The following is a 12,474-nucleotide window of genomic DNA, read 5'->3' as shown; positions in this document are numbered from 1 at the left end:
GATCCGGGCTTTGACTTGGCCATTCCAGAACCCTCCATTTCTTTCTTTTCAGCCATTCCTTGGTGGATTTACTGGTATGTTTTGGGTCATTGTCATGTTGAAAGGTCCACCTTCGGTTGAACTTAAACTCTCCGACACATTAACCTCAAGCACCCTCTGGTACAATGAAGAATTCATAGTAGATTCCATGATGGTGAGCTGCCCAGGCCTTGATGCAGCAAAGCTGCTTCAAACCATAATATTTCCACCACCATGCTTTTCAGTTGGTATCAGGTTCTTGTGGTCAAATGCTGTCTTTGGTTTTCACCAAACATGTCTTCTGGTACTGTGGCCAAATAGCTCTACCTTTGACTCATCTGTCCAGAGCACATTGTTCCAGAAGTGCTGGTCTTTGCCTCGGTGTTCATTGGCAAACTTTAGTCTTGCCCTGATGTTCTTTCTGGACAGCAAAGGATTCCTCCTGGCACACCTCCCATGTAGATCAAATTTGTGCAGTCTCTTTCTAATGGTAGACTCGTGCACTTTGACATAAACAGTGGCAAGATCTACCTGGAGGTCCCGTGATGACATTCTGGGGTTCTTAGAGACTTCTTTCAGCATCTTGCGGTCTGCTCTCGGGCTGAACTTGCTGGGGCGGCCTGGCCTGAACAAGTTGGCAGTGGTTTGGAATCTTCTCCACTTGTAGATGATCTTCCGGACAGTCGAATGATTGATTTCAAATTGTTTGGAGATCTTTTAAAATCCCTCCCCAGACTCGTAGGCATCTATAACCTTCTTTCTGAAGGCCTCAGAGAGCTCTTTTGATCTCGGCATGGTGACGCCGCACACTTCAACAACAAAGAGCAAACCAAACTAAATGTCTGAGGTTTAAATAAGACAGGTTCCTCCAAGATCCTCTCTAACGATGTTCTAATCATTTGCACCTGAGCTGGTGCACCTGATTCTAATTTTAGGTATTTGAAGTGGTGATAAATGTAGGGGTGTACTTACTTTTTCCACATGCGAAATTTGCATTTATGTTTATTTATATTATACAATGGACTACAAAATGTAAATGTTTCATGATATTTGTTATATTATATCACCTTTATCTATCAATATTGTTGAAATGAAGATCAAATAGCTGTATGTTGAAATATGTTGAAAAAGTCAAAATATTACATGGGGTGTACTTACTTTTTCACGTGACTGTATATATATATATATATATATATATATATATATATATATATATATATATATATATATATATATATATATATATATATATATATATATATATATACATACATATACATATACATACATACATATATATATATATATATATATATATATATATACACAGCACACGACACACACCTGACAAGAGAGTTCATAGAACACTTTACACTACGCAGTCTCAAGGAAAAAAATGACATGGATCGGGTTTGCGAGCAGCAAATATGATTGGTCAAGATGATGCAAAATGCTGTAATATTTTGTTCACGTCCTGCTATTACACGGGTTTTTGAAAGTGCCAAAAAGGCAATTTGTGTTCTACCGTGTTGAAGTATGTAATTGAATATAAATAAAATAAAGATATTAAAGGTTGTTGAATTTTTTTTTTCCAGAAGTTTACCGCCGTTTACCGGAATATTTTAAGAAAGTGCAGAAAAATAATCAATGTCTGTAAGTTCCTTCTGATCCCATCATTTTTAAGCTCACTTACCTGGTTGCTAGTTTGCAATTCCATCCTACTTATGTTCAAACATGAGTGAAATATAGCCTTGACGAGGATCACCTTGCATCCAGACATTCCTTTGCGATGAGGAGAGATTGTTGTGGGAGACAGCTCAATGGCCTCACCATTTGGAGGTGAGCCAGGCATGGATTGCTCTTGGCGTAGTATCAGAGCTTCCAACCTGGACTTTAACATCATCTAGGGATGGAGACATTGGAGAAAAGATGGTACTGCTAGAAGGGAAAATGCGTGGAGTGACTCAGAAATCGTTTAAACAGACAAAATCTGGGCAGCTACCTTAAAAACTAGATGATATTCATAGAATACTTACCCTGCGAAGCCAACTTGGTGCGAGCCAACTCTTCTGTTTTTGAATGTTTCTTTTTCTTTGATCCAATTTGGCTGCCAGACCACGTGAGCGATAATGTCATAAATTTATATTCTCTAATATAATTGTTGCGTAGATCATGCTCAAGAAATTACAAACTGATCAGACTAAGCGTTGTCTCTGTCGAATTATGATGTCATAATTAAGGCACCAATGACGTCATCGTTATCAACACTTATGCCCCATGCAGAGTTCTTTACAATGAGCCACATTTCAATTTTTTTTCCAGTTTTGGAGACAGAGGTGCAACGTTTTTCAATTTTTCCAAGATGGCGCCTGCATCACGTGACCTATTACGTCATAATTATCATCAAAATATTCTACAGGAGGAGGCGTTCCTATGGTGAAAATACCATGTCCATCAAACCAACAGTTGCAGAGAAAAAGATGGTATTCATGGAATACTTACCCTGCACAGTCAACTTGGTTTGAGTCAACTCTTCTGTTTTTGAACGTTTCTTTTTTTTTGATCCAATATGGCTGCCAGACCACGTGAGTGATGACATCATAAATTTATATTCTCTAAATAATTGTTGCATAGATCATGCTCAATAAATTTCAAACTGATCAGACTAAGCGTTGACCCTGTCGAATTATGACGTCATAATTATGGCACCAATGACGTCATCGTTAACAACACCTATTCCCCATATGGAGTTATTTACAATGAGCTACGTTTCAATTTTTTCCATAGAGGGGTTTTGGAGATATAGAGGTGCAACGTTTTTCGGTTTTTCCAAGATGGCGCCTGTAACACATGACCTATGCCATCATAATTATCATTAAAATATTCTAAAGTAGGAATCTCTCCTTTGGTGAAAAATTTGTGTCCATCAGACCAACAGTTGCTGAAATTTTTAAAATAATGATCGGATGGATAAGGTAGTGTTGTATTTGTCGAATTATGACGTTATAGCGAAGGCACCGATGACATCATCATTAACATATCTTATTCCCCATGGGGAGTCGGTGACAATGAGCCAGGTCTCAATTTTTTCCATGGAGTGGTTTCAGAGATATAGAGGTGTGAGGTTTTTCCAAGATGGCACCTGTACCACGTGACCTATGACATCATAATAATCATTGAAATATTCTACAGGAGGAAGCCCTCCTATGGTGAAAATTTCGTGTCAATCGGACCAAGAATTGCAGGGAAAAAATTCATGCTGATCGAATCAAGCGTTGTACTTGTCGAATTATTGTCATAATTAAAGTACAGATGACATCATCATTAACATGTATTCCCCAAGCGGAGTACTTGACAATGAACCATGTTTCAGTTTTTTTCCATGGAGCGGTTTTGGAGATATATAGGTGCAAGCTTTTTTCGATTTTTTCCAAAATGGCGCCTGTACCACGTGACATATGACATCATAATTATCATTTAAAAAATTCCACAGGCGGAGCCGCTCATATTCTGAAAATTTAGTGCCAATCGGACTAACAGTTGTAGAAGATTTTTTTTTTCATACTGATCAGTCAAGTGTTGTACTTGTCGAATTATGACGTCATAATTAAGGCACCGATGACATCATCATCAACATATCTTATTCCCCATGGTGAGTACTTGACAATGAGCCATGTTTCCATTTTTTCCATTGAGCGGTTTGCGAGATATAGAGGTGCAAATTTTTTCCAAGATGGCGCCTGTACCACGTGACCTATGACATCATAATATTCACTAAAATATTCTACAGGAGGAGGCGCTCCTATGGTAAAATTTTCATGTCAATCGGATGAACGGTTGCCGAGAAAATGAATTTTTAAAATGCAGACATGGCACACACTTTACTTTACTGAAATGCAGACACGTACATACGTACGTACCTGAATGCTTAACCCCGCTTTTCGCTTCGCGATCGCAGGGTAAAAATTCTTACTTATCGGATCACGCGTTATACTTGTCGAATTATGACGTCATAATGAAGCCACTGATGGCATCATCATTAACATATCTTATTTCACAAAGAGGGTACTTGACAATGAGCCATCTTTCAGGTTTTTTTTTCCATCGAGTGGTTTTGGAGATATAGAGGTGCAACGTTTTTCCAAGATGGCGTCCACACTACGTGGCCTATGACGTCATAATTATGAAAAAATTCTACATGTGGAATCGCTCCTATGGTGAAACTTTCGTGTCAATCAGACCAACAGTTGTCAAGACAATTAATTTTAAAAATGCAGACACACTATGCACGTAACCGATCGCTTAACCCTGATTTTCGCTTCCCAAGCGCAGGGTAATTAACAGAACCAGGACAGCGTAACAATACAAGGAAACTTAGTCACAGCAAAAGGCCATTTGGTACTTTCTGTCTGTATTGTGGGTTGGCAGGAAAGCTCAGTGGTGGCGCTCTCACCTTTGATATCTATAGTCTGGGTTTGTCTTCTGAGCCGATTATAAACTGTCATATTGCTGATTTAATTTGTATTGTCTGGGGCATTGTATCAATGTGTCTGGGAAAAATCTCAGTCAAATGAGAAGCTAAGCCAGGGACCTGTCTGCCAGCGTTGGTTGCTGGTGTAGGTTGAAGATCCCACTGTGTCTTTTGCTAAGTTGCTAAGAGTAGGCGACTGTTTCCGGCACCCTGGCCACATTACAAATCGGTGTCCTGACTAATACTGTTTTTTTTTTTTTGTATACTGAATCGAGGCTCGTGAAAGAGCTGACATTTATTTCACAAACAAATCAACCAGACAAACAAAATATACAAAAAGAGGGAGCGGAAGACAAGATGGGGAGAGAAGGGGAAGCACACAACCACAACATTTGAGAGCAGGGAGAAGTGTGGGAGGGAGAGGGCTTGGGGGCAGGAGGCATGGGAAGGGGAGGGGGGGGGGGGAAGAGGTATAAAACACAAGGGGACCGAAATTAGCGGGGGTAGAAAAGATCGAGGTTTTGGATGGGGGAGGATAAGAGATGGTGGTGAACAGCTGTTTTAAAGACCTGGAGGGTGGAGTGGGATTGAAGAGAGTGAGGGAGTTTGTTCCAGAGGCGGGAGAAAAGAGGAATGAAGGAGTGAAGGTGAGCAGAAAGTCTTGATTTTGGCAGTTTAACCATAAGAGGGTTGCTGGCAGATCTTGTGTGACCTGTAGGAATATTTGGGGGACAGAGCCCAGAGAGGGCTGGGGGGGGGGGCAAGGCCAGAGAGGAGTCGGTAGAAGACGGAAAGACCACCAACCTGCCTGCGGTGAGTGAGTGAAAGGCCCTCGGAGTTAGCTTCATCGCGGGAGATTCCAATGATTCTGAACGCTTTGGTTTCAACAGCGTGAAGACGGGCTAGGTGTGAGGCAGGAGCACCTGGGAAGCTGGGAAGGCAATGGCATTGCTGGGAATGCCATTGCTGGGAAGGCAATGACAAACCACACAGTGTAATACTGGCAAACCACACAGGTCAAATGGTTAGAGCATTCGCTCTGATTCTGGGATGTCGGTGGTTCGAATCCTGGCCAAGTCGTACCAAGCATGGACAAATAACCATAGGTTGGCAGACATTGTACAGGATTTGATGGGTCTCCTGTGTTGAAGTTCCTTATTAGGGAACTCATATGTACACCTTAAAAATGAAAGTGAACTCTACTTTAAGTTTGTAATTGTGGTATAAAAACAATGGGCAACAAAGGAATGCAAAAAGCCAATTGAAGTGGCACAGATAGTGAGCTGGTGGAAGGTGTCAGATGACTTGTGAACAGTTTACCATCGTGGATGGAACTTTTAGACACTCATTTGTCAAAGTCATCCATGAAGCTGCTCTTTCTAACACCCTTTGACTTCGCGTCCTGATAGGAAATGGGTGTGGATGGAAAACAAAAGGGGAGATGCAGTGAGGTTTGATGTATCTCCTCAAATAAAATTCAATTTATCAATCCAAAAATACATTTAAAAGAAACTAGAACATTTAAAATAAACGTCGCGACGTCGACCGATATGCCTCCGCACACATTATTACATCATTATACGTACTTGTACCAAGTTTGATTTAAATCCCTTCAGCTCTTCTCAAGTATCACATTTTTACAAAACATGCCCTTTGACCTTTGATGCATAAATCTAATCAGTTCATCATTCAATCGTAATAGAAACTTATACCGAGTTTGACGAGGATCCTTTTAGCCATTCTCAAATTATAAGCCTATTTCAGACTCTGCCTTTGACCTTTAACATGTTGACCCCAAAATTAAATCCGTTCACCTTTGCATCATAATACATACTTGTACCAACTTTGGTCAAAATCCCCTCACTGGTTCACAAGTTATTGTGGTAACAGGAATTTTACCTAACATGACCTCTGACCTTTGACCCCGTGACCCAAAATCTAATCAGTTCATCTTTACATCATTATACATACGGGTACCAAGTTTGACTTGGATACCTTCAGCTGTTCTCAAGCATCACATTTTTACCTGACATGACCTTTGCCCTTTCATGCAGAAATCTAATCATTCAATCATAATATATTCTTTTGCCATGTTTGACGAGGATCCCTTCAGCCATTCTCAAATTATAAGCCTATTTGAGACTCTGACCTTTGACCTTTAACATGTTGACCCCAAAATCAAATTAGTTCACCTTTGCATCATAATACATACTTGTACCAACTTTGGTCAAAATCCCCTCACTGGTTCACAAGTTATTGTGGTAACAGGAATTTTACCTAACATGACCTCTGACCTTTGACCTCGTGACCCAAAATCTAATCAGTTCATCTTTACATCATTATATATACCGGCACCAAGTTTGACGAAGATTCCTTCAGCCGTTGTGAAGTTACTGCGAGAACAAAAACCTATCACAGATGCATGGACAGACACACGCACGCACGGACAGAAGCACAGCCGGACAGACATCCCGAAAACAAAATGCCTCCGGTAACTTCAAATGCAAAAGTAAATGCAAGTAAATGCAAAAGGACAGTTGCACATGTGGCGACCCTACATATGAAGGATCTTCAAGCTCATGTGGAATTAAGAGCACCCGAATACCCACAGGGTAAACATGCATTAGATATTTTTCAATGCCAATAGGAATTTCAATGTGGAGGTAGTTAAAGGTGTATTGAAGAAGAAGAATATTTTATAACTTCAGTAAACTATAAAGATGCACAAAATGCTACATAGAGTAGGGCCAGGAGTTCTGTGGTGTGCACAGAATAAGGGCGGGATAATGAAACTTTTCTTTGTACTCTTTTAAGCATTCCAGGTGGAAGGACAATTCCAGATGTATCGTACGTCTTGGAAGAATTCCAGACGCATGGATTTGCCAGCAGGCAGAATGCGCCAAAGCAAACATCACAATCTCGCATTATGAATGTGGATGCGAATGAAAACACCCCAACAACACACCGATACCTAACCAAGACCCCGGATGAAAACACTCCAACTACACCCCGTTACCAAACCAAGACCCCAGATGAAAACACCCCAACTACACCCCGATACGGAACCAAGACAACAACAACAACAACAACATGCATTTTAAGGCCATTTTCCCTGCCAGAGCGGGGGTTAGCCTTGCGGTCCCCATGACAATCTTCTCCATTTTGCCCTATTTTCTGCATCTCTCCTTGTTAACCCCCTTGCCCGCATTTCTTCTTCGACCATCTTCAGCCAAGTCTTTCTCGGTCTTCCCCGTCCTCCACTTCCTTCTACATTCATTTCCATCACTCTTCTCAACCAGTCACTTTCATCCTTCCTCAACACATGACCAAACCATCTCAACCTGTTCCTCTTCACAACATCAATCACAGGCTCTATTCCCATCATCTTTCACAATTCATCATTTGTCTTCCTCTCTCTCAACGATACTCCGCACATCCACCGAACCATTCGCATTTCCACCCTTTCCAGCCTTCGTTGCTGCTCTACATTCATTACCCACGTCTCACTCCCATAAATCATAATACTTCTCACACATGCAGCATACACCTTTCCCTTCAGCTTCAACGACACTCCCCTCCTCATCAGCACGCCACTCAGTTCCCAAAACTTCTTCCATGCACATCTCACTCTTGCAACCATTGCCGAGTCTGATCCACCTTCTCCATTCAGCATGTCTCCGAGGTAGCAAAATGTTTTCACACCTTCCAGCTTCACGCCGTCTCCAAGATCCAACTCAACATTTCCTCCATCTGCAGCTCCCTCTGTGCACACCTTACATTTGAATGTAGCTGCCACACTGGTTAATGACCCTCTCAGACCACTACATTTTTGATGAACCCACTCAGCGCACATTGTATATTGAATGGAGTTCACTCCGACACCCTTCCTGCACACAGCACACGGCCACTTCCCAGTTCTTTCCACCTCACCACATGCTTTACCTCTTGCCATCACCTTCGTCTTTCCGATATTCACCTTCAGACCTTTTGTCTCCATACATTCCTTCTACTTGTTCATTTTTCCTTCAGTCCATCCATACTTTCCGCAATCAACACCAGATCATCTGCATACAACAACTCCCACGGTAAACCCTCCTTTACGTTCTGAGCCAGCACCTCCATCACAGGTACAAATAGTAGTGGACTTAGTACAAACCCTGATGCACTCCCAACTTCACCTCAAACTCACCACTGTTCCCGTCCTTCGTCCTTACAGCTGTGCGTGCTCTTTTGTACATTGCCATCACGACTATGATCAACCATTCCTCCACTCCTAACTTCCTCAATGCCCATGTCAATACTTCGCGTGGAACCCTATTGAATGCTTTCTCCGTCGTTCCTCTTCCTGGCATAAATCCAAACTGCATTTCGTCAATCTTCACCTTCTTCCTTATACTCCTCTCCAACACCATTTCCAATACCTTCATTCCATGCTCCAATAACTTTATCGCTCGGTACGAGCCACACCCCAGAGGGTCACCTTTCCCCTTGTATAAAGGGACGAGGGTACTCAGTTCCCAATCCACTGGAATGCGGCCTTCTTTCACCACCAGATTACAGATCTCTGTCATTCTCTTCACACCCCAACTTCCTGCTGCCTTCAACATATCTCCCACAACTCCCTCCCGCTTTTCTCCTCTTCATTGCTTTTATCGCTTCCTCAACTTCCTTCTCAGTTATCTTCTCTGTGGGTCCTAAAACTGGGTTACTCTCTATGTTGCCATCCCATTCATTCTCTGTATTCAACAGCATTTCCATATATCTTTTCCTTCTTCCTTTAATTCCATCTGGGTCCACAACGATTTGTCCCACTGCATCCTTCAAGCAACTCACCCCCATCACATCACATCTCTCTTTCGCTATCTGCTTTGCAATCCTGAATACCGCTCTCTGACCCTCTTCCGAATCCAAGCGTTCTCCGAACATTTTCCTACATGCCTCCTGCGCCTTTGCTACCTTTCTTTGCAGCCTTCTTGGCTGCCTTATAACTTTCATGCTCTGCTTTTTCTGCTCCCGTACACTTCGCCTTCTGCCACTTCTTGAACTTCTTCCTCTTCTCGTCAATCCTCTTTCCAACTTCATCATCCCACCACCATGTTTCCGAGTGCCTCGGTGGTCCTTTTGTCCATCCACATACATCACCAACGGCTCCCAACAGACTACCTTTCATTGACATCTAACCACTTTCAAGCTCAACCACATCATCCTCTACCCTACTCAGCCTCTCTTTTAATGCCTCCCTTACTGTCGCCTCTTTCAACCTCCACACCGTCATTCTCGGTTGGTACTTCACCCGCCGAGCTCTCCTCGCACCTTTCACCCCCATGTCGCAGACAACCAAGTGGTGCTGTGAAACAGCCTCCTCCCCCGGGATCACCTTTGTGTCCCGGAGGTGCCCCCTATCTCACCTACGCACCATCAGGTAGTCAACGGAACCAAGACCCGGGATGAAAACATCCCAACTACACTCCGATACCTAACCAATGCCACAAATGAAAACACCCCAAGTACACCCCCATAACTAACAGAGACCCCAAATGAAAACACCCCAACTACACCCTGATACCTAATGCAGACCCAAAATGAAAACACCCCAACTACACCCTGATACCTCACGGAGACCCTGAATGAAAATGCCCCAACTACACCCCGATACCTATTGGTGGCCACAAATGAAAACACCCCAACGACACCCCGATACCTATCGGTGGCCACAAATGAAATCACCACATCTACAACAACAACAACATGCATTTTAAGGCCATTTTCCCTGCTAGAGTGGGGGTTAGCCTTGCGGTCCCCATGACAATCTTCTCCATTTTGCCCTATTCTCTACATCTCCCCTTGTTAACCCCCTTGCCCGCATTTCTTCTTCGACCATCTTTAGCCAAGTCTTTCTCGGTCTTCCCCATCCTCTACTTCCTTCTACATTCATTTCCATCACTCTTCTCAACCAGTCACTTTCATCGTTCCTCAACATATGACCAAACCATCTCAAACTGTTTCTCTTCACAGCATCCATCACAGGCTCTATTCCCATCATCTTTCACAATTCATCATTTGTCTTCCTCTCTCTCAACGATATTCCACACGTCCACCGAACCATTCGCATTTCCACCCTTCGTTGCTGCTCTACGTTCATTACCCATGTCTCGCTCCCATAAATCATAACACTTCTCACATATGCAGCATACACCTTTCCCTTCAGCTTCAACAACACTCCCCTCCTCGTCAGCATGCCACTCAGTTCCCGAAACCTCTTCCATGCACATCTCACTCTAGCAACTGTTGCCGAGTCTGATCCACTTTCTCCATTCAGCATGTCTCCTAGGTAGCAAAATGTTTTCACACCTTCCAGCTTCATGCCGTCTCCAAGATCCAACTCAACATTTCCTCCATCTGCAGCTCCCTCTGTGCACACCTTACATTTGAATGTAGCTGCCACACTGGTTAATGACCCTCTCAGACCACTACATTTTTGATGAACCCACTCAGTGCACATTGTACATTGAATGGAGTTCACTCCGACACCCTTCCTGCACACAGCACACGGCCACTTCCCAGTTCTTTCCACCTCACCACATGCTTTACCTCTTGCCATCACCTTCGTCTTTCCGATATTCACCTTCAGACCTTTTGTCTCCATACATTCCTTCTACTTGTTCATTTTTCCTTCAGTCCATCCATACTTTCCGCAATCAACACCAGATCATCTGCATACAACAACTCCCACGGTAAACCCTCCTTTACGTTCTGAGCCAGCACCTCCATCACAGGTACAAATAGTAGTGGACTTAGTACAAACCCTGATGCACTCCCAACTTCACCTCAAACTCACCACTGTTCCCGTCCTTCGTCCTTACAGCTGTGCGTGCTCTTTTGTACATTGCCATCACGACTATGATCAACCATTCCTCCACTCCTAACTTCCTCAATGCCCATGTCAATACTTCGCGTGGAACCCTATTGAATGCTTTCTCCGTCGTTCCTCTTCCTGGCATAAATCCAAACTGCATTTCGTCAATCTTCACCTTCTTCCTTATACTCCTCTCCAACACCATTTCCAATACCTTCATTCCATGCTCCAATAACTTTATCGCTCGGTACGAGCCACACCCCAGAGGGTCACCTTTCCCCTTGTATAAAGGGACGAGGGTACTCAGTTCCCAATCCACTGGAATGCGGCCTTCTTTCACCACCAGATTACAGATCTCTGTCATTCTCTTCACACCCCAACTTCCTGCTGCCTTCAACATATCTCCCACAACTCCCTCCCGCTTTTCTCCTCTTCATTGCTTTTATCGCTTCCTCAACTTCCTTCTCAGTTATCTTCTCTGTGGGTCCTAAAACTGGGTTACTCTCTATGTTGCCATCCCATTCATTCTCTGTATTCAACAGCATTTCCATATATCTTTTCCTTCTTCCTTTAATTCCATCTGGGTCCACAACGATTTGTCCCACTGCATCCTTCAAGCAACTCACCCCCATCACATCACACCTCTCTTTCGCTATCTGCTTTGCAATCCTGAATACCGCTCTCTGACCCTCTTCCGAATCCAAGCGTTCTCCGAACATTTTCCTACATGCCTCCTGCGCCTTTGCTACCTTTCTTTGCAGCCTTCTTGGCTGCCTTATAACTTTCATGCTCTGCTTTTTCTGCTCCCGTACACTTCGCCTTCTGCCACTTCTTGAACTTCTTCCTCTTCTCGTCAATCCTCTTTCCAACTTCATCATCCCACCACCATGTTTCCGAGTGCCTCGGTGGTCCTTTTGTCCATCCACATACATCACCAACGGCTCCCAACAGACTACCTTTCATTGACATCCAACCACTTTCAAGCTCAACCACATCATCCTCTACCCTACTCAGCCTCTCTTTTAATGCCTCCCTTACTGTCGCCTCTTTCAACCTCCACACCGTCATTCTCGGTTGGTACTTCACCCGCCGAGCTCTCCTCGCACCTTTCACCCCCATGTCGCAGACA

General features: G+C 43.4%; 1 protein-coding gene across 1 annotated transcript in view; it reads right to left on the bottom strand.

The window, feature by feature from the left end:
• The window catches only part of PID1 (phosphotyrosine interaction domain containing 1), a 108,820-nt gene that overhangs the window by 18,562 nt on the left and 77,784 nt on the right, over window positions 1-12,474 (bottom strand). Inside the window, exons 3-4 of the mRNA XM_068117340.2 lie at window positions 5,810-5,891; window positions 1,784-1,921 (exon numbers count right to left, since the gene is read on the bottom strand). Coding sequence (XP_067973441.1) covers window positions 1,784-1,921; window positions 5,810-5,851 — 180 coding nt within the window. The 5' untranslated portion in view covers window positions 5,852-5,891. The remainder of the gene's footprint in view (window positions 1-1,783; window positions 1,922-5,809; window positions 5,892-12,474) is intronic.

This window comes from Myxine glutinosa, chromosome 5 (assembly GCF_964187855.1).
Source record: "Myxine glutinosa chromosome 5, kmMyxGlut1.1, whole genome shotgun sequence".
Classification (NCBI taxonomy): Eukaryota; Metazoa; Chordata; class Myxini; order Myxiniformes; family Myxinidae; genus Myxine; species Myxine glutinosa.
The sequence above is the reverse complement of the archived record's forward strand: the minus strand, read 5'-3'. Positions and strand labels throughout refer to the sequence as shown.